The sequence below is a fragment of the Montipora capricornis genome, chromosome 6 (assembly GCF_036669925.1).
Source record: "Montipora capricornis isolate CH-2021 chromosome 6, ASM3666992v2, whole genome shotgun sequence".
NCBI classification, from domain to species: domain Eukaryota; kingdom Metazoa; phylum Cnidaria; class Anthozoa; order Scleractinia; family Acroporidae; genus Montipora; species Montipora capricornis.
In genome coordinates this window covers 24,476,048-24,498,547 of record NC_090888.1, presented here as the reverse complement: position 1 = coordinate 24,498,547, position 22,500 = coordinate 24,476,048, and the positions used below count along the sequence as shown (strand labels likewise).

Below are 22,500 nucleotides of genomic sequence, written 5' to 3'. Positions count from 1 at the left end.
ATGTTGGTCAAAAATTTTACGTAGTTATTGCAATGTTTCATTCTAATTTTGGGGCATTTTGGGTGTCATACAAATTTCATCATTTTGCGTGATATAACCCCTTTAAAAGCCCAAGAGTAATAGATGATAGCCGTATAAAAGGCCTTTGTAAAAAGCACCTTCAGAATTGCCCAATCTCGACTTCAACTATGCATGAGACGCATTCAGTTGCTACCCGATGCCACTAGAAATCAGTCCTAGTAAAGGCTATCTTTTGCCCTTTTTTTTCCCTTGACATTCCGTTTCTTGATTCATCGGAGGAAAAATAATTTCACTTACCAGAGACAAGAGGGATTCCTTCCAGCCTGGGAAGAGGAAATACGAGCGTTACCCCGACACTCGTCCCAATCCACAGCAGGCCCTCGTCTGCCGTTAGAGCTGTGACGTAAAGACGATCAAGTTTTGTCTTTTCCAGTTGAGAATCAATATCTGCAAACAAAAAGTTACAATTTCCAGTCGAGATTAAAACCAATCTAAGAAATTAATTTAAACCTATCGAGCAGAAATTAACGCTAGGCCGTACAAAGCTCGGTGGCTCCGTTGAAGCGCCCTTGAAGCAAGGATGGCGCAGTGCTGAGAGCACGCGCCCGCGCCCGCGCCCGCGCCCCCCACCAATGTGGTTGCCTGGGTTACGATTCCCAGACTTGATGACACATGTGGGTCTTGTTTGTTGGTTCTCTGCCCTGCTTCAAGAGGTTTTCCTCCGGGTACTCACTGTTTTTCCATCTCCTCAAAAACAAACCAACGATTTGACAAGTGTTGATTTGCTTTGATTTCTGTACAGTGACCCAAAGTAGCGCCTCATCGCTAAATACAGTTGATGGATTGATTGACTCATTCATTTATTCAAAGCAGCTGAACAGTACTAACCCGGCGTAGCAGCTTTCATCAAGTGGCTGACCATTTTTAATGAATATTATAATTTTACACGAAGTTGGCTCTAAGAGCACTTATCGAGAGATCTTACGTCGAACCAAATAACCTTAACGAACGCGGGTGAACGGCGGACATGTTGTAATTTTTATTTCGCTTTAGAATCACGTCCTGGCCCCCAGTTGTTCAGACGACGGATAGCGCTATCCACTGGATAAATAAACGGATAAGTATTAGCGAAATCAATTGCGTTATCCAACGGATAGTGATTTATCTGGTGGATAGCGCTATCCACCTTTTATAACAACTGGGGCCTGGGCCCTTTCCTCGAGAGTCCCGAAAACTTTTCGGGCCTTAAAAGTAAAGCCATCTGTGAAATTGCCAACCGCTTGTTTTGGAAAGGCGGTCTTTTAACATGTTTTCAAGGTAACAAAAAGAAAAATAACTGTGAAGTTTGACGAATTAAGCCCTCTTCGTTCTTGAGATATAAAGGGAATTGTGACACCCGAAAATGGCCCGCCAAGTTTCGGGACTTTCGAAAAACGGCCCCCTAGACAGGGCGGTTTAATTTTCTTTCATATTTTTTATGAATGTTCCTAGTTTTCTCCTTCGCCTTGTTGCAAATAACCATGGGCCTTGAAGTGCCACTACGATGAAAACCTCATTTTTTTTTCACTTCCTTCCTTCTTCCGAAGTGGCAAACGTTTGAGCTTTAGTGTTCAATTAATTTCTTCAAAACGTTTTCCCTTTGAGCACATGTTTTAGTTTTTACAGTCCGCCAAAACTGACCTATAGCAGATATAGGCACCAGAGAGTTGGGTCGAGGGGAGAATGACGTCATTTAAAGTGCAACGTCTCGATTAAGAATGCAGCATGAGTGAATGCAACGTATTAACCATGCAAGACACGACTTTAATAGTCTTATGGAACAAAACTCCAGTGCCGCATGCAAACGTGTGCAAACACAATGCATCCTAAGGCGATTGATTGTTTTGAAGTTTCACCTCGACCTAGCCCTCTTAAGACATTAAGTTAGTAATTGCGTACAGCTAAATAAACAATTTTTCAACTTCCAAAAACAACCTTCCGCCTGTGCTTGTAACTAAGGCTTAAAATTTTGCCGGTCGAGTGAAAGGCAAACACACCAAAACATGAAAAAGAAAGTGATTTTTTTGATCGAAGGAACGCTTTAACCCTTTGAATCCCGTTATCTAAAAGTTCATTCTTCTAACTACTTCCATGTATATCTTCGTTGGTTGGTCAGAAAATTTGGTGTTATATCAGGATTATATCTTTACCCTGATAATATCTTATTCCTCAATACTTGTCTACCCGTGACAGTGCATTGAAGTTGAGGAGTCAATTTACATACTGATTAATCCTGGGAGTCAAGGGTTATTAAAGCCTTTCTTAACAAGATACTGACCTCGCTGCATGTTGGTAACGGGCGATACGATGCTTATGTCCTGCACGTGTTTCATAGTCTCGCCATGAAACAACTTGATTGACGGGTTCTTCCAGACAGACACCCAAACGCCAACACCGTAATTAACAAGATGTTTGATACTGGCCTTGGAGTTTTCATCCACTTCAATCACACGCTGCAAAAAAAAAAAAAAAGGATCAAAACGTAGTTCACAAAGATGAAGAAGGAAAATTTGGAAAACGGATTAGTCTGGGTTGGGCCTTACTTAAAGTGCCGATGAGCCCCCTACCCGTTTCCTGTAAGCCTGAAAACAAAAAATCATATTACACTGAACAGGATTCTTTTGTTTGCTTGCAAATTAGTCCCTGTCGCCTTGTTCAAGGTTAATAGGCCATTTCCGAGTTCATGTCTGGCTCCTCTTCAAAACGAGTCTTAGTGCGAAGTATTTGTGATGGTAATTAGTTCTCCTTTACATATGAATGAAAACTAATTTTCATAACAAAAACTTCGCACTTAGACTCGTTTTGAAGAGGAGGCAGACATGAACTCGGAAATGGCCTATTAAATATTCTTTTGAATTTTAAGTTTTATTAGAGCGGGGCAGCAAGGGCTAATATGCATGCAAACAAAATACTAAAGTACCGGACATTTTGGAATAAGGTTTATACTCTTGCGTGATGGACTCTTGATATCAGACCAATGCAATGCGGGTGATGCAAGTGACAGGGATTGGATCGGAACGCCGCCAGTAATCTTCTGGAATGACGTCACTAGCCGCAGTCTTCGCTTCACTCGGTCGTGCAAGAACAAAGTAAAATTTTGAAAATTTGTAACTGAGGAATTGACGTTTCAACCAAACGCAGTAACTTGTTCAGTGCGATACAAAGACTTTTTCAGGCACCTCAATCGTTTCAATAGAAATATCACGGAAATTCAGCGTCACGATTATGTGAAACGTGAACGGCAAAAGTGACCACGTGACCCTAACGACGTTGTTACGTGTATATGGAAAGAGCTCACGTACTTGTTTAGAAATTGACTCCAAATAGAATTAATTTCAAGTTAAAAAAAAAAAAGAGATAATATGGAGCGACTTATCTCGTTTACTGGGAATGGTGAATTTCACATAAAAAGAGAGAAAACTTGCTCGCGAGCACTGCGGCCGCCGAATATTAATTGACTCCGAAAACCAATCAAGCATGAAAAGAACGGATTGCTGTTTGAAAATCTTATATGAGAGCAAGTCAGTCCTTTCGAATTTCCTTTATATGTAATGTAAGATAATATTTTCCCACATTCCGCTTTTTTTGTGCTTCATGCGTAGAATGGCGCTTTCAGGTTAAAATTTCAATCGCAAATAGCTCTAATCAAAAGAACAGCCTTTCCACAGACTTCCAAACGAGCAGTTTAGTTTTATGCACGGTTTATTTCTTAATTTACGTTATTCCGCGTTTTCCTTACTCAAGTGCATATGTGAGTAGCAAAGTTTTGGCAACGGTTCTGCGAGAATTAGCTTCAAGGCCACGAAATCTGTGCCTTCGTGAGAAAAATACGGGAAGCCGTACACTCCAGCATATTTGCGCCACTGTTGGGATAATGGATATGAGAATATGAGAATATTTACTAAAAGCGCGAGTTGTGTTTGCGAATCGTGAAAGTTTTTACAAATGAATGAAACTGCGCATGACGAGACTAGCTAGTGCGCTAAAGAGATTGTCTCGAGCCTTGTGACATATGATTTTTAGTGGGGTGCGGTGGGTGACAATTGCTTCTCCAGGCCAGACAGACTTCTGCAACAGTTCTTTCAAATAAAATGGTCCGCCCCCCTAAGAAAAAAAATGATAACTAACATTGACATGATACGACATGAAAAAGTTCCTCACCTTGATGGTCTCGTCATCATGATTGATAACAAAGAGCTTGTTCCCACAGGAACACCAAAGATTTTCCGCCACGATAGCAATCGCCATCACGGGCTCCTTTCCAAGAGCCACGGCTTTAGGTTCACTGAAGTTCCACGTTCCTTCTAAAATAAACCCAAACAAAGTAAAGCTTCTAAATGCTGTGCAAATTAACTGTTGCGTGATTTTGTTTTTTGTTCACCTTTATTTCGTTTGAAAATGACCAGACTTCCATCAGCCACTCCGGCAAAGATTTTCAAGTTGACAGTCCTTCAAGTAAATAAAGCAAAAAGTGTTATTTTATCCACTTTAATCTCAGTTTTTGGTTTTGCCAAACAACGACCATCACAATCATTCAACTTTATGAGATAAGAACAATCACTATTAATTAAACTAGAACGGGTTTCAAATAATGTGGAATGCAAATTGCGTTTGCTTTGGTTTTGCTGGCTTCGCTCTGTGATTGACCAGCAAAACTGGCGCCACTTTTTTAACCAATGAAAATCAAAACCAAACCCAATCGCGACTTGCACGCCCGTATTTTCCCGCCCTCTTTTACTTGTAAATTGCTTCGACTTCTGATTGGCTCAATGCAATGCCTTGATCTGTTGTGACTGGCTAGAGTAATTGTTTTGGTTTCACGACACTAGACTAAAAACCGCTCTAAAAGAAAAGGGAACTAATTACTATTAATGAAGTCGTCATTTCCCTTTTTAGCCCACTGGTGGCATATAAAGGGGCTCTTACGACAATAATGGATGACCCCCGATGAAAAGCTGGACAGAAATGTCAAAATGTTGGGTCAAATTTATTCAAACCAGAAAAACATCAGATTATGCCTGATTGTCAACCTGGCCCGGGTTGCTCGAAGCATGGTTAGCGCTAACCAGCGTTAAATGCCATGGAAAGCTACAGGTTTTGATACCTCTTAACCAACGGTTAGCGCTAACCAGGCTTCGAGCAATCGGCCCCTGGTTGTCATGTGAACTTTAACTATCCCTAATTTTCGAGAACAATCATGGTGAGAAAAAGTGACGACAGAACTCAAACGAAATCACGAGGCCTGTATGAAATTCGGAAGAACACAGCAAAAATAATCAATCTTAGAGAAACACAATTTTCCACCAGTCTGCAGTAATGCTTGTCAAGGGTTAGGGTTACCAACCAACAGCAGTTTATCTACAGACATGTAGGCCGAGTCAGCGGTAAGCACTCGCATCTTCAAATGGGTCAAACGACAAAATAAAAACCTAACAGAACGGAGATCCACAATCTTGGACAAAACTCTTGGGAAAAATTCCGACATGCACTCACAAACAAAGTCTATTGGTGCTCCCTTTCTTCCAAACCAATGTTGATAATGTGCTACGCAAGCCTTTGGGCGTTTCTAAACCAACACTGGATTAGAGGGAGGGAAAGTAGGAAGACTTTAATCTTTTATCACAGAGACAAATTAGGGCATGAGCATTTTATAGTTATTTGTCACATTTTCCCAACGAAACTTGATCAAGCTGTAGTTCAACAAGGAGAAGCTTTTCTAATCCGGGCGATCTTGGCACTGATTTCAAAACGATTAGTCTTCAGGGATTGAGATAAAGAACCCTTTTTAAAATTAATAAAACAAATAATGCCCCGCAAAGCACTATTTTCAGGGGGAATACTCAGCCACCGACTTGGGCATGATTAGAGACACTTGGTAAGAACTCGTTTCTGGTAGTCTCAAGCCTTTCCCACAGTTTGAAGTACGAAGTCACTGAAAGGGGGCAATTTGGGTGCGGTGGACAAAAATACAGGTATTGCGCATGGCTAACGGCACCAGAGATCGAAAACAGCTATCGTAGACACGGGTGTTAAGTCTGAACGGGCCTGCACAATTGGTTAGTCTGGTGGATATCGACAGTGGGATGATATTTCTGATATTCTCAGAATATTATCTCCCTTTTATGTTGGGCTTGAAAAAGATCTCACTTCATATCATTTGAAGTAAGAGAGAATAGGTCCTTCAAATTGTGTTAAGTAGCGTCAACCTTGTTGGCAAGCCTCGTTTCACAATGACAACATGGGTCTTTACCCCGTGTGCAATTGACTCTTCAGGAAATATGTCACATTGAGTCAGTGTGTGAAAATATCTTACTTGATATCCAGCACAGCATCGGGTAACTTCACAGACATGACGTAACGACGAGTGGAATCCACAGCATTGTAAATAAAGATCCTTGAAAAAAGGTAAAACAGATAGCAATTGGCCAGGTTAACTGTCTGTTCGGCAATTTGAGAGGGCAGTCCTTAAGTCAGACTTGACAATCCACGGACGGGGGGGCCGCGGGTTTCAAGTCCCGGCGGACTGGTTTACGTTTCCATCATGGAAACGAAATGATGGTGCACATATAAACGCAAGTTAAACCAAGTGTAAACTCCTCACACATAAGACTTCTCACTTTCTTGAAAATGCAATTACGCTAGAGTTTGCATTCTATACGTGTGGAAGTTAAAATAAAATCTCAAATGCAAACACAAGGTTAAAATACCTGGCCCATGGCACTACTAAGCTCAGATTTCCAGAAGGCAATGGCTTGTTGCGCGTGCGCTATAGAGCGTTTTCACTCAAGTGACCAGCAGCCATATTGGATTACCGAAACAAAAGAAAGTATTTGCACGAAAATAGAGTTCAATTCCCGGAGGATTAGTTTGGTATACCACCATGGTCCTCCTCTAGGCCCTTCGACTGTGCTTAACTCCCTTGCGTTTCCATTCTACGTTGCAAGTATTCTGTGAACTTGCGTTTGCCTTTTAAGTTGATTTCATGTACAATTGGACCTGCATTGCGTTCGTGGCATGGCAAATGTGAATCGGGTTACGAACAATAAATAGATAAACAGTAGGCCCTGACTCGCAACACTTATTCCAGGCATTGATAATGAAAAGCCCAGAGGACCTAAGCCCACGGAGTGGTAGTATATCTTTCATACCGTGAGTTGGGTGGGTGATCAAAACTGCCTGCGGAGGTAGAACTGCCGAGCTAACAGCCGGCTCAGTGATACGTGCTTACTCATTCAATTCCATTCCAGGTGAATTCACAGCCGCCATCAAACTCCAACTCCTTTTATGGGAAAACTTTCTGTTCTTTTTGACAAAATTCCATTAAAGAGGCTTCATGGTGCCCATGCTGTGGGCCAAGCCAATTATCTAAGAATTCAACTGTGCTTGTGGAACCATTATCTGTCTTTTAGCAAAAGACGGAGCTTTTGAAATTTGGGTTGGAGTACGAAGAAACGCTATCCTCCACTAAATCAAATTATTCATATGCTAGTCACTTGAGACAAGGCAATTTCCATAGCAATCACATGGTTTTTTTTGTACCTTCCACCTTGTGTTCCTAACCAAACAGTGGGGAAAGGAAAGCCAAAGCGTCCAGTGATGGTTCCTTTAAATTTCTTCTCTTCTCCACACGTGCGTTCAACGTACTCGCCGCATACGATACTTGAGTCACTGACATGGAACGACTCTACAACCTGAGGAGGGGAGGCTAGGGAAATTTGGAGCACTGCCACGTGACCAGCATGATCCCCATCCCCGCACAAGAGCCAGAGATTGTTGTAGTTATCATGTATTCCTGGAAGTGGTTCCGACGAATCAGGAACAGAAACAATACCATGAACCTGAAAAAAAATCAATAAAAAAATCAATACCATTAATCACTAGGAAAATCAGGCTTGTGCGCAGCGCTCGTCTTAAAAGTAAAAGTTTACTTCAAACGCCGGTTATGGAAATTTGTCATCATCTACAACACTACGTTTCAAGTAAATGTGTGCGTCGTCTAACCTCACACTTGCAAACTAATCCATGATGGGTATAATCCCCCTATAAGAGCACACTGCACTTTTTGGGTGAATGCAAAATGTATAAATTAGAACCTATAAACACAGACAATGTAGACATCCAAACTGAAAAGACAAAATAAACAATTTAACTTGGGTCACGTTTAATTTACGTGCGTACAAAAAGGATTTAGATCCAAGTTCATGGCAAATTGAAATACAGGTTTTGCCAAAAAGCAATGAAACCTGCTTGATTCCAAACGGTTTCTGGCCCTGAAATATCGAACAAGTTTCAAATAAAGGCGAGTTTCCATTGTGTTTTCCAGCAAACTACACACCTTTGTTTTCTGACTGAGCAAGAAAAGACTTGAGTTGTCTTTCAACAGAGGCATGTTCCGCCGCTGAATTGCCACTCCTCCTGTCCCATCATCCTCTGGGAGATACCAGCCAGGGTTGTTATCTGCGGCTGCAAAAGAGCTTCAACTTAATCCATTGCATTTATCAAAGTTCTCAACAAGCATGGGATCGAGAAGAAATATTGCAAATCAATTGGATTCGATTAGGCTAAAACGCGAAGCTCATTACCTTAAAAAGCATCAAGGCATAAATTTAAACAATACTGAAAGAATTTTGAAAGAATCAAAGACTTTCGAAGACACCTCAACGTGGAGGGCAAGCTAGCTAGCTAGTCCTCCTGCAATCCAACCCAACAACAGCCCTATATTCCTGTCACGAAGTTTTCACAGGCAGATTTATTTTCAAAAAAAAACTTAACTAATAGAGGGTAATGTGAAGTGCTACACGGCCAACGTTTGCAAAAACGTACCCCTTCCTTGTACAGCTTTATTTTCAGATTGAATTTCTCCGGCGAATGAGACTCCCGCACGAACCCGATGACCAATCACAAGAAACTAAGGGCCTGTATACTTGGAGGTGGGGTAACCCGCCTGTCCATATAAACTCTTATTTTTTCAGCCTCGCATTTACATGATAGGTAAGGTAACCACCGAAGCGGGTTGCACGGTCTGCCAGACCGTGTAACCCGCTCAGCCGGGGTCGCATTTTGCCATGTAAACGCTTGAAGGTGGGGTAACCCGCCAACCCCGGGTCGGTTAGTATCAATATATACTGCCTTTGGCGGGGGCATTGCAGCATTGGAAGTGATGATAGCGACCTTGAGATTGAAGTACGAGAACGATTACGAGTAGGAGTTTTCAGTTCTGAGCACGCGCATTTCATATGAGCGTGCTGAGAACTGCGAACTCGTGAAATTTCGTTCTTTAAACATAATGCGCGTGCCCAGTACAGAAAACTCGTACTCGTAATCGTTCTCGTACTCCAATCTGAAGGTCGCTAATAAGAAGCCACGGCACTAAAAAGTTGAAGCAAGAGAAGCTTGAGAGAGTAAAAGGGCATTAACGGCCAAAATGCGTCCTCCAGCCGCCATTTTGCCTGTTTATGTACCTAGCGCCCACGCAGTAGCCTCGAGAAAGGTCACCCGGGGCCCCGAGCTATTTTTCGACTCCACCAAGACGGGTTACCCCACTGACATGGGTTACCGCACCTCCATGTAAACAGGGCCTTACTTGACGCCACAGCGTCACCGAACCGGTGCTGCCTTTGTGTTTTTGCGGAGAAGGTAATCTAAAAATAGATCGGTCTGCAAAAATGCCGTGACATAGGCTTAGTATGGAAGTTGTTCGCTCCTAGTCATGGGAACCTTGCAAATGCGTTGCTATAGAAAGTTGTAAAATCCTTAAGCCAGTTTGTTTTTCGGTCACATCTTCTTTGGTTACTGGTGGCAAGTTATTCCATTTTAATGAGTCGATTTCCAGAAAAAGCTTCGAAAAATACAAATATTAATAATTCCAAAATTAGCCACTTACAAAGTCGTAGTTTAGATGTGTTGAGGGCCGTGACCCATTCAGCTTTAACAACTGGAGAATCAGTGCTGAAGATGTAGTTTACAGCGCCGTGTCTGAAATCGAAAAAATCCATTGAGTCTTACTTTCACATTCGCCCTTGTCACACGGCGGCCATATAGTTCCAGGAGACCAAAAAAGCTTTGTTTTACCATGCCAAGCCTCATCCCCATGGTTTCCACTGCGAGGCTTGGCGTGGTAATACAAAGCTTTTTTGGTCTCCCGGGACAATATGGCCGCCGTGTGACAAGGGCGAATGTCGGTTAAATCCTAGACGATAGGGGGTTTGAGTGTTTGGTCGAGACACTGAAAACCACCCCACGCTTGCCTCTGATTATTTGTCAAATAAAGCGGAGGTGAGAAATGAGGGGAGAAGCAATCAGTAGAATGAGCAACTAGCTAAACCTGTCGCCGACTGAGCCTGGAGTGCAAAATCGGTTTTTTCTCATAAAGGGAATGATCAAGGATTACATTGTTTCGCAAATTTCTCAAAATTTCCAAACTATTAACATTGACAATTGTTGACCTTCTCGATCATCTGTAATGGTTTCCGACAAAGCACGAAAATTAAGGATGCTTTCATTTTCTTGACGCGCCCTAGATCTCTTAGTTGATCGTTCCCTTTATAAGGAAACCTGATTTTGCTCTCAGTCAGAAATACTGAAAAGAAAAAATTCAACAGAGAGGTAATACTTAGAATAAGAGGATTTTTATGCTTTCACGACAAGAAGTAACCTGCTTTTTGCCGTTTCACAAAAGCGCGATGCTCAACTGATCTCTCACTTTGCTTGATTCTGGTGTAAAGGCATTAAAGTATGAAACCGTTGTTTTTACTTGGAAGGTAATGATAGCTCCAGCCAGTAAAGATTCGCCAGTCTTGTCTCCTCTTCTATTGTCCTCTGGACGGCCTTATGCCACTGCTGAACTCTCTCGGTATCAAGAACCTGTCAAAAGAAGTTATCAGTTGCGATAATTGAGGGACTTTACCTAGAAATGAAAAGATCACGACCAAGAGTATGCCACGTATCAAGTGAAGTGGGAAGAAAACAATCAATTTTCAGGCTTTGCACATTCGTTCAGTTTTACAGTTTACTGCACTTCTTTAATGATTATCTTCCTTTATCGAGGGTAGGCGCATTAAACATAAATATCTAAAATATGGCCATCAAATCATATCAAATCAAAATAGTTGAAATCAAATCTTTTCAATGAAGTTTCTGTCGTTTTTCAGGAAGGGAAACCGTGGAGTACCAGAAAACTCCTCTGGAACTGACGAAAGGACAGGAAGGGAACTTTATTTGAGTGTCTAGTCGTTCTAGCGCTGGAGCGCTAATTGGGGACACTGTAAACTGAAATGAACAATGAAAGTAAATCAAGTCAAATGTTGGTTTTTGAGGAGAGGGGAAACCGGAGTGCCCGGAGAAAACCTCTCGGTGCAGAGTAGAGAACCAACAAACTCAACCCACATATGACGCCGAGTCCGGGAATCGAAGCCGGGCCACATTGGTGGGAGGCGAGTGCTCTCACCACTACGCCACAGGACAGGGTCAGATTTATAGGCCCTCGCTTTTATTGCATCGCGCAAAGGAAAGGACAATGCTGCGGAAACAAACATTTGTGAGGGGGAAAAACTGCGAGATATTTCGGCAACAATATTTCCGCGACAAGCACTCTTCGTTTGCGGGACCCTTAAACATTTGAGAAACGCGTGAACGTGTAAAAAGGCTTCTAATTCCCTTCTAAAGTAGGTCCTTTGGGGACCAACTACGCATGTATGCGTATGTATGGAAATAAACAGACCTTACTCGCTTGAACATTTTGTTTTCCCAGTACAGATCACGTGATAATACTCAGGAGGTTTTGATCCTTTGTCTTGTTCATTAAAAAGAATGCACGCAAGTATGAATATGTCTTTATTCTTGAGTTTCACTCACGTGATCAACGGCGATGTTTTTCAGCGAGAACAAAACAAAACAAAACGTTTGCATAACAATTACAGTTCAATTCCCGGAGGATTGAATCGGGACTACAACATGACCGCCGTTTCGAAAAACCTTAAATAACAATGACCACAACCAGGTTTTCTGAGCCCGCGAGACTGAGCTCCCCCAGCAAACCATTGTTTTAACGAAAACCGCTGGTCAGCAACTTCGCCGTTTCATTGTTTGGGGACACCAACATGGCGGCCGTGACATCATGTGAAAACCAAGAATTGGCAAAACAAATTTACAAGCGAATAAGGTCTGCTGCTCTGTTTTGATGTGCAATTTCAGAGGTTTTTAAAAGGCCCGGTCATCGTTTATTTTATTACAACTAAAATGACGTAGCTTTCATTGTATAGAAGCGTCGGCAGATTTTGGAGGAGTTATTGAAATTTTGGAATCTAAACTTCTTTGTGTGGACGTTGACAACGGCTACAAAGATGTCGCCTTAGTTATTATCTTCCCATTATTGTCATAATTTCGTAATCATTTTAAGTTGTTCAGGATGCTGAGTACCTACAATCAGTGGCAAAAGAAGTAGGAAGGTAAACGCTTGGCTTGTCCTGAAATTCTCACACTTCATAAACTAAGCGTAACAGGCAAAACTCCACATATGAACCATGTGAGCGTTAGCCCTACTAATGGAAATGGGCCCAAACAAGGACAGAGAAAAACTCTGACCAAGGTAGGACGACAACGTCAGAGTTTTTCTCTGTACTTGTGTGGGCCCATTTCCATTAGTAGGGCTAAAGCTCACATGGTTCATTAGGGTAGAAAACTAGCACTTCACATTACACTCTAATCCTTTAAGTCTTTATGAAAACAAAGCTAAAATGGTGAGCATCCCAAAACGTTTGCCCCTAATTTGACCATTTACATTGTCGTCAAGACACCAACTGGAATCAGTGTTGGGATCCAAGTGTCTTCTTCCCAACCGTCTTTGTCGTCCTGTTTAAGGACTGGCTTACATTTGCGAGGTATAAGTACAAGCATCAAACGCAGACTCCGACGTTAACTCATCGTCAAGTCTTCTGTCCCAACCAGTACACAAGTCACTAAATGAAGTGTTTCTTGTCGCTTCTGTGACTGAATTAATTAAACCTATCTCTTATGAAACGGTCCCCAGTAACGACTAAAATCACAGGGTTCGCATGATGCTTCGGCGACGAAGACGTCACATCAAACTATGAGTTTAAGCTATCCTAAGTATTTCACGATGATTCTATCTTGTTTATGTTGTACAATAAATATCTTATGACCGGATTGGTACGTACGGATTTGAAATAAAGAGAGAGAAGGAAAAATTCACTGTTGTATGCCCACATTGTCATCAAAACCATAAATTTGGTCGTCTCAAGTTGTTGTTTTGACGCGTACAGAAGAGAAATCTACAAAAATCAGTGCCGCACGTGCAGCACGATCATTTTTCGTCTTGTTGTCGTAGCCGTCGTCGTTTCTTAAACTCCCTAATAGGGCAACCACGATAAGTCACGATTTCCTTGGAAAAAGTTTTAGTTGGGGTTCCCTTTAATGGAGGAATGAAACATTACTGAAAGCCTAAAAGGAACAGAGCTCTAACCTCCCAGTCAGGGTCCTCCAGTTCCCTTCTAAGCCTTCAATAGGCCTTTTGCAAGAAACGATCACATGGTACAAAATCCGCCATGCTGTAGGGCAAGCTCATTATTATTCCCCCACCGGGACATTAAAACAAAGGCAAGTCAAGCTTGACTGGTTCAAGTCTCTTTGCTTTAATGTCCCAGTGGGGGAATAATAATGAGCTTGCCCTCCAGCATGGCGGATTTTGTACCATGTGATCGTTAGTTGCAAAAGGCCTATTGGATTAAGGAGGCTCGAACCAGTTTTAACACTTTCAATAATCTGTACTATTTGGAAGGATTGAATCTGCCCAGCTGTTTCACTTAACGGCAATGTTATGATACCATATGAAACACCAATAAGTGCTTAACAAAACGCACTTATTAATGTGACGTAATAGGTTACCAGGGCGAAAAAAGAACGATCTAAAAACGCCCTCTATTTTGTGTTTAAGCGCTTATATCTCAAAAACGAACTCGGTGACCCCCATCTTTTATTGCTGGAGAATGATTAGCACACAAAGTTAAAACTCTCTGCAAAGTTTAAAAAAATTCTCTGGAGCAGATTCATAGCAACCTTCACAGTTGGAAAAATTTAAGGTGGTCCTGAATCCACTCCAGAGAATTTTTTTAAACTTTGCAGAGTTTCATCTTAGCCTGCTAATTACTTGTCAGCAATAACAATTGGGGGTCACCTAGTTCGTTTTTAAGTCATAAGCGCTTAAACACGAAACATAGGGCGTTTTTAAATGGTTATTTTGTTGCCATGGTAATGTATTACGTCAGATTAATATATGCATCTTACTAAGCAATTATTGGGGTTTCATATGGTACCTTAACATTCCCGTTAAATAAAACAGTGTTGTTGACTTAATCCTTCTAATAGGACATCCCCTTCAAATTGTTGAACCGGTTGAGCCACCTTAAAAAAAATCACATTAAACCGTTTCCCCCATTGAGTGACACTTAAGATTTTACTCTAACGCTAGACGATTTTACTCGTCAATGAGGGCCGGTTCAGGGGCTGAAGGATTTTAAATTTCACGACAAGGACACATGAAAAGCCAACCTGGTATGAACGCCGTAGGGTTGTCACGAGTCCTGCAATCTGACCAATCACAGCTAAATCTTGTTGCAAATCTTCAAAGTGCTCACGGCAACCACTGTACGCCTTGCGATACTGACCTGCAATGTAGAAGTTTTACATTTAAAAATTTTAAAACTGTACTTGCTTGTCATTGAGACGTTGCTCGCTCCAAATCTGTAGCTAACAAGCAAGAGATGAGATAAAATCAAACAAGTTTCTTTGTATTTTGACAAAACGCCGAAACTTTCAGCCTAACGTTTGCCCTTGACAAATGTCTGTAACATTAAAAAAAGTTGAAGATAAGCATTCAATAGTTGCACAAATTCACTTGTCCAAAAATACCAAAACAGTACGTTGGTAATCAAATTGGCATTTCCTTTATAAGTGGCATCGTGGATTTCGTGCATCTGTTTTCTCCGGTTGAAAGCAACTGTAGTCTAGAATAAACATGTACTCATTGTCTGGTGGTGAAAAGGGGAAGGACTGAGCATGCTCCAGCTGCATGGAAATACCACTGGTTCAAGTGAGTAATCTCGGATCCATTGCAAATGAAACGGCGTAGATCGCGAATCCGTAAATCTGAATTTGTTTTAAGATCGAAAATCCGTTTTTGGATCCACCGAAAGGAACACACTTAAGTATGCAACGCCTTTTCAAAATTCCGCGTTGATGACTTGGCTAAATTGGACCAGATTTTAAGGCGCATGTGCTGAATGAGGCAAAATCGTGAGCAAGCAACCGATAGGGCCGCAGATGTTCAAATGCTTGACGACAAACAAAAGGAGCTAATCGTAAGATTGAGAAATGACGAAGGCTATAGCAACGACAACGTCAGAAGGCAATGATGTCATCGGTTTTGATAACGAAAAATAACCGTGTTGCACGAGCAGCACGCATTTTTTAGGAATTCGCTTTTTTCACCAATCCCATTATACAATTCCTTTTTTTTGAGCGGGGGAGGGGGGGGGGGGGGGAATTGGCATTAAAACAATGAATACTCAGTTCACTGTTGTTAAATACCCCCCAAAACTTATTACATTACGGGATGGTGAACACAGTCAAATGTTTAACTTTACTCTCCAAAACGACAATGTAAAATGACCAAAATTAAGGTTTTGACGATAACGTGAAGATACAACCTTGAAAATTCAAAACCGTTCGTTCTAATCCGTTTCCTAAATACTTCGCCCAAGCGAACAAGATGGGACAATCGCAAAATACTTAAAATAGGGCAAAGTGATATTTTAAAGCGACGTTGCGCAGCCGCCGACATTTCTCAAACTCAGGAATAAAAGAGGTATTATTTATGCCATCTTACATGACGTCACGTGCATTTACAGCATCTCGACTGAAGCATGCGCATTTGAGAACAAAATCTAAATCCAATGATTGCTAAGAACTGGAAAAATTGCACTCGAACTCCATTCCGAAGGCTGTTGCTACTCTTTAACCTTCCCAGGAACTGACGAGACTACAAAAAAACTCAAATAAGCTTTTGCATACCTTCCTTAGAGTGGCTTATCGTGGTTCTGTAGGAGCTGGTTGATATGTTAACTCCTGGTCCATATTCCACGATATTTACGTCGTTCAAGGGCACATTCCATTTCAACTTGTACTTTGCTCTAGGGTCGATAACCATGTGCCTGGCTCGATCTTTCTTCCTAAAATAACGTTATCAGTAAACTGAGCAAACTGAATCGGGCAAAAAGGATTTGTTCTAATGGAAACAACCCATTTTGGGTTGGTTGGTCATTTTGCTAAGTTTTAAGAATTGCAAAAAAGACCCGTTTTCAGGACATTTGGATGATTAACTTTTCATTGATAATGCTAATGATGATGATAAGTCAGTAAGTAAGGAAGCAAGCAGTAAAAGTTCTATTTAGACACAGTGGTGATTAATAATTAAAGAGTGAAGCTTGCGGGATCGTTTGAAGGAAAAACACAGATTATCATAAGACAAATTCAACAGAATAAAATGTATGTGCAATCTAAAATATTACTAAACCAAAATAAATCAGTGAAGTTAAAAGTAGGGTAAATATAGGACTTAAATACTCCCTATTTGATTTTCCGAAAGATGAACAATTTAAAAGTGTTTGTTTTCGCCACGTGTTTTAAAAACGTCGTAGCATTGCTCCTGTTGGAATTAAAGAAAGCCTTGTGGCTACGCGAAGGGTGTTGTTGCTCTGAATTTCGCATGATTCCGGGGAATTAGAATGGAAAACAGCCATAGTTGTTTAGACGGAAATTTTAAGTCGGGCACAGATTTCAGATGTCAATTATATCCGACTTTCAAGAAATGTATCCTTTTGCGATGGTGACTCGGCGACAGTCGGGAAAAATCCGAGTGCTCCTCGGTAGGAGTCGAACCTATGAACTTCCGATTATTCGTTCGCGTTCTCTACCACTGATCTATAGGGGACTCGTGGGAGCAAGACCATCATGCAACTAGGTTCAGGTGGCACTTATCCCGCTTTACTGCTAGGAATGAAATTGTCTGAATAGTGCATTCTCGCAGTTATAGTAAAGAGGAATGCTCGCGGATGCTCGAAGCACATCTCACTTTGTCAACTCATAAAAACTTGCGAACAACTAGTCCCTGGAGTAGCCACATTTTAACCATAGAAGACAAACTACAAATCAAGGTTATAGCCTTGAATGCTTGCCATGTTGGCCATATGCTCCTCCTGTAATCTCAGTAGCCTATTTTGGCTAATGGTAAAATTGGTTATTAATCATGACAAGCAGATTGTTGAGCAACACCTCGACAAGGTTCATCCCAAAAGGACATGAAAACGGATTAGAGAGCAAATCATCAATTCGCATGCTTGCAAGATGTTGGTAAGAAATAAACACACACATAAGAAACATGACAACGAGGTCAGAGTGGCATAATTCTTACCCTTTAATATGAGAAACACACAACAACATGTCCGAGAGCATAATTATTCTTCGTTTCTTGGTGCCAAGGATTGATTCGCCGTCAACAGTCTAACGAAACAAAGAAACTTCAAAATATCGAACAAAATTCTAAAGTCCATACGTCACGCAAGGTTGTTCATCTAAGACACTGTAGCCAGCAGCCCTGGGTGATATGGGAGTATGCCCATGTCTCCGTTTATCCAAGTAAACTGTCTTCGACACTCCTCAACCACCATTCCCTGCTTGCAGAGACCTCTTTTCCTTTGCATTTGTTGGCCTGTCACGGCCAGAAGGAAAAGAGACCTCTTCCTAGGGTCGAGACTGAACGACGAGCATGCGCTGCAATTACCAAGCAACCAAACCGTGTGGTCTCATTAGAAGCCCGCAAGATTGCTTTAAAAAAGTGCCATTAATGAATAAAACCAAGTTTCAACCAAGGACAGTGGTCTCCTTTCCTTCTGTCTGTCACCTCAGTATATACGACAAAAAAGACAGACCTTTGTTAGCCACTGATGTCCAGAAATGGACCTAATTAGCCAATATAAATAATACCATAATACCCTTTGTTTGTCCCTCCAAAATTTTGCATAAGCATTGTTTTTATTTTCCATTGCGGACTTACAACGGTCCCAAGAGAAGCTGGAAACAATGCTTATGCAAAATTTTGGAGGGACAAACAAAGAGTATTATGGTATTTTTTGATACTGGTTATTAATTAGATGCACAACCAATTTTGACATTCAACATGAAGTGTCCCTGTAAGTCTAAGCATTTGCTACCTTTTCCCAGCAATAGCGGTTTTCCATTGCGTGTTGAAAGTAATTAGCGAATTGCTTTGGTTTTGCAATTACTTCACTCAGTGATTGGTTCAAAGTTCTCGCCCCACTTTTTCAACCAATCAGAAGTGAAACCAAAACCAATCGTGGCTCGGGTGTGCACATTTCCACGCGCTTTGTGTCGGCTACGTGTAATTACTTCGAGTTTTGATTGGTTTACCTGATTGTCTTAGTCCTTTTTGATTGCCTAAAGTAATTACTTTGGTTTTGGTTTTATGACACTCGATTGAAGCTCGATCTAAGGTAAGAGAAAAGGTTAGAGCGTTATTCTTAGCTTAGGGTAAATGCACCTGTATATCTCTACTTGAACAGCATTTGGGGACACTTTGAGACGTTAACTGTCTGTGTTCTGAGACACGAGTTATTGAAATGAGCGTGCATCTAATTAGGTAAAATCCTGGACGTACATGTATCTCAGAGACTGCGATTCTAGTTTTTTAATCATCCCTAAAAAATACATCCTTTAGATAGTTCTGAAATATACACAATCATAACCTGTATCAACCCAGAGTTGGTAAAGTTAATCTCCTTCCACAAACTCGGGTCGACCAATATTGATATAAAATGTCTGTCTGCCGCAGAAGAGATGGGAGTTCATTATTTGAGGTCTCCCTGTTTCTGGACTAACTGATAGTCGTCACTGTTTGCGCTGACTGAAAGAATCGCGGTGTCTAGACACATGTTGATGTGAAGCAGGCACTACAATAATGAATTTTTGGAAGCCTGCTGTCGACACAAGAAATAATGTACAGCTGCAATTCAGTGGAATGACCTTTGAGAATGTTAAATGCTTTCTGTCGTCCATGAATACTTACACACTGAACAAAGTCATCTTGTCTGATAAAATAACGGTTACCGGATACAAGAGGCTGAAAGCACAAGACAAAAAAAAATCAGGTTTATATACACATCGATGGAAGGTGTCCTGAATGATCCTACAACGGACAGACAGCACACAGTTCTTTCAAAGGAGGTTGAGGTTGGATTAAAAAACAAAGAACACAATATAACAAAAGTTAATAAACTGTAAAGCTAATCAAGTTAAGATGCTAACTATCGCAGTCATGAATTAACGTTACTTGATAAGTAACGAAAGGAAAGCATGAAAAATAAAGGCTTAATTGTACGGAATTCTAACCATGACCTCAGCAATACTGGTTAAGTGGTCTATCAGTTGAGCTATCAATTAGTCAGCTGGGAGCTGGTCATTACGTGAGTTCATACTGAGCCCTACTAGAGGATATAGATAAAACGAAAGTTAATGTATGAGAAAACACTATTAAACATACAACACCAACAACAAACCATACTCCAAAACACAAAAGAGCCTGTCCTCAAAATCAGAGTACAAAAGTGGGGTTGTTAAAATCAGCGTCAGTACCATTTGCATGGAAAGGGCTAAATTTAATTATTTGGGTGTCACTGTCAGGTCAGCGCGCAACTAACAAAAATTGAGGAGATGTTGCAAAAAGAAATGACGTTTTCTTATGGTTGTTTTTCAACAGCTTATTTTAATTTAATCAGGAAATTGGTTGCAAAGGTTGTACCAACTGAAATTTCTTCGAAGGTTTACCATGAAATACAGTTTCACAAAGAGTTCTGTGCTTTTTTTTTTCATGTAAACAAGGTATAAAAAAGCAAATCAGAATTACACAGATTTTGGTAATGAAAGAAATGTACAGTCATTTGAAGTTTAGGTCATAGACAAATGATAGACTGAAGTAATCCTCACACTTGCCTGGAGAATCACACTTCAAATATACATTTCTTTCATTCATCAGTCCTTTCATGGGAACATATGAGCCCATCAAATTGACCTGCTCCCAAATGAGTGAGCATTACACCAGCACTGCAGAGGTCCTGGGTTCAAATCCCACTGGAGCCACCTGAATTTTTCAGGTGACTGACAGACAATAGGCAATTTTCAAGATGGCATCAATTGACTACAACTAACAGAATTCTGTTTGTTTAAATTATTTTCATATTTTAATTTTGTATTCCCAGCAGGGTAAAAATAACAATAGCTCTAATTAGCAGATGAGACTAGCAAAACCTAAAGGTCGCTGGTACATGTACTTGTAGTCAAATGTCCTCATCATGCAAATGTCCAAGATTGCTTTAGATTGTCCTGTTTAGAGCAAGGATCACATATATTTTTCAACAGATGTTAGTGACGCATGGAATGAAAACTAGATGTAGATTAGGTTTACGACTTCCATATGACTAACAGCATTGTTATAAGTCAGTTCCAGTTGAAATAATATTTACACGATGAGAAGGAAAAAAACACGCTAAATAGCAACTTTAACACCAAAGGGTACCTAAGTCATGTAACCTGAATTAAAGCATCTATGCAATGGTAATAGTAATAAACCACATTGTCTGCTTTCGTGAAGGAAGGACCAATAAAACAAATGACAGGAAGAAGCACAACAATTTTTTTAAGACACCCAATTGCTTTGTACGAGCTCGAACAGCCAAGAAGTTAATTGATCTGGAAATTACTGTATCCTTTACAACTACAGCTGCAGATGGTAGTCACAGCGGGATGAGAAACTCCACGTTCAAAGACCAGCCCCTTTACCACTCACCTGTAGATGTTGCCTTTCCATGCTTCTCATACTTGCAATCCTCGATATTATTTCTTATCTTAAAAAATGAATAACTAGATGTGCAGCTTTAATTAATTAAGCCTTTTCATGATTCCTCACCTTGTGACTCTGAGCTATCAACCCATCCAACATCTTAACCTTGTTTCTCAACTCCGCTTCCCTTTTCCTTTCTTTCAAATTCTCTGCCAGACATTCCAGCTGAGTTAGGGCAAGTTGCAAGGGAACATGGTCTGGATGCTCCAATGGTGTTACTATCAAAAGTTCCTGCAGATTTCAAGCACAAAGCCAGAGTTTGTGACACAGCGTTTCAAACAACTCTTATTACTTGCAGGTACTAATAATTATTGATCCCTTTCTCATAAACAGCAGTGAATCAAGAAATTCGGCAGCACAATGTGAGGTCATTTGTCCAATTTTTTATTATTATTGGAAGATTAAAGCCATAACAATAATAAAATTGTGATGAACGTCATGTTGTTTTGCTGGCTTGGTGGATTGATAATGGCGCTGGATCTGAACTATATAATTACATATATATTTGTGACTAAATGAAAATCAGAATTAATTCAAGTTGTTACTGGTAAATTCTAAAAAAACATTAATCACCAACCTGAAGAAGAGCTAGTATTTGGGGAAACCTCTGAATTGGTTTTAACATTAAATAATGAAGTGAGTGGCGTTCACGACTTGCCTGCCTACGAGCCTGAAAGGAATAAAATGAAATAAGAAGGTTTTCAAAAACTGACACCTTGAACCTTATTATGACCTTAACAAATGACGATTTTACTTGTCACAACAGGGGGACATTTTGAGCAGGACAGGCTCTATAACTACTTTGCTTGAACCCATTAACTTTAACTGAAGGGAAAAAAAACTTGTTATGACATTAACATTTGATGGACTCAAAGACTTACACTTCCATTGTAAATTGTTTGTGAAAACTTCACCTGTTTCTAACACTTACTTTCAAAAACTGGGAAAAGGCCAGATGAGTTCTGCACGCAAGTTTCACAGTATCCATTGCTTTGGAAAAATTATTCACATACCCACTGTATGCATCAAGAACGATAGACTTGCAAAACTACAACAAATAAACAAATAAAACTAAACAGAAAAGCAAAACAAAACAATTTTTAAGCAACCATCAATTTTTTGTTGCGTAAAGAAAAAAAGTACCAATTGATATTCAGCCAAAATGTTGAATAAGGATAAGCGCTCTAGAAGAAAAAAAAAACAATGTAGCCCCAGACACAATTAATTTTGAAATTCATGACACTTAATTGGACCCTAGTCTGCTAACATTCTTTATCATAATTATTCAAAGGAAACTTTGCAATCAGAATATCCCTCTTGGAAGAGACCAACACATACAATGTACGTAATAAAATAATCATATTTAAAACCTCCCTTGGCTCAGCTGTCATGCTACTTATTAGGGGCTCTGCATAGAGCCAAGTCGTTATTATTACTTTGTCGGGCAATGCGGC

The 22,500-nt window shown here is 40.5% G+C and overlaps 1 protein-coding gene across 2 annotated transcripts in view; it reads right to left on the bottom strand.

Annotated features, from left to right (window-relative positions):
- Positions 1-22,500, bottom strand: part of LOC138051836 (rho guanine nucleotide exchange factor 10-like protein) — a 48,260-nt gene that overhangs the window by 10,307 nt on the left and 15,453 nt on the right. For both annotated transcript variants that reach the window (XM_068898123.1, XM_068898122.1), the window contains 16 exons: positions 21,978-22,094; positions 21,624-21,716; positions 21,113-21,277; positions 19,217-19,270; positions 17,546-17,634; positions 16,147-16,304; positions 14,626-14,741; positions 10,814-10,923; positions 9,944-10,035; positions 8,396-8,523; positions 7,600-7,898; positions 6,374-6,454; positions 4,442-4,509; positions 4,222-4,364; positions 2,339-2,513; positions 319-468 (listed from right to left, as the gene is read on the bottom strand). In XM_068898123.1, coding sequence (XP_068754224.1) covers positions 319-468; positions 2,339-2,513; positions 4,222-4,364; positions 4,442-4,509; positions 6,374-6,454; positions 7,600-7,898; positions 8,396-8,523; positions 9,944-10,035; positions 10,814-10,923; positions 14,626-14,741; positions 16,147-16,304; positions 17,546-17,634; positions 19,217-19,270; positions 21,113-21,277; positions 21,624-21,716; positions 21,978-22,094 — 2,038 coding nt within the window. The remainder of the gene's footprint in view (positions 1-318; positions 469-2,338; positions 2,514-4,221; positions 4,365-4,441; positions 4,510-6,373; positions 6,455-7,599; positions 7,899-8,395; positions 8,524-9,943; positions 10,036-10,813; positions 10,924-14,625; positions 14,742-16,146; positions 16,305-17,545; positions 17,635-19,216; positions 19,271-21,112; positions 21,278-21,623; positions 21,717-21,977; positions 22,095-22,500) is intronic.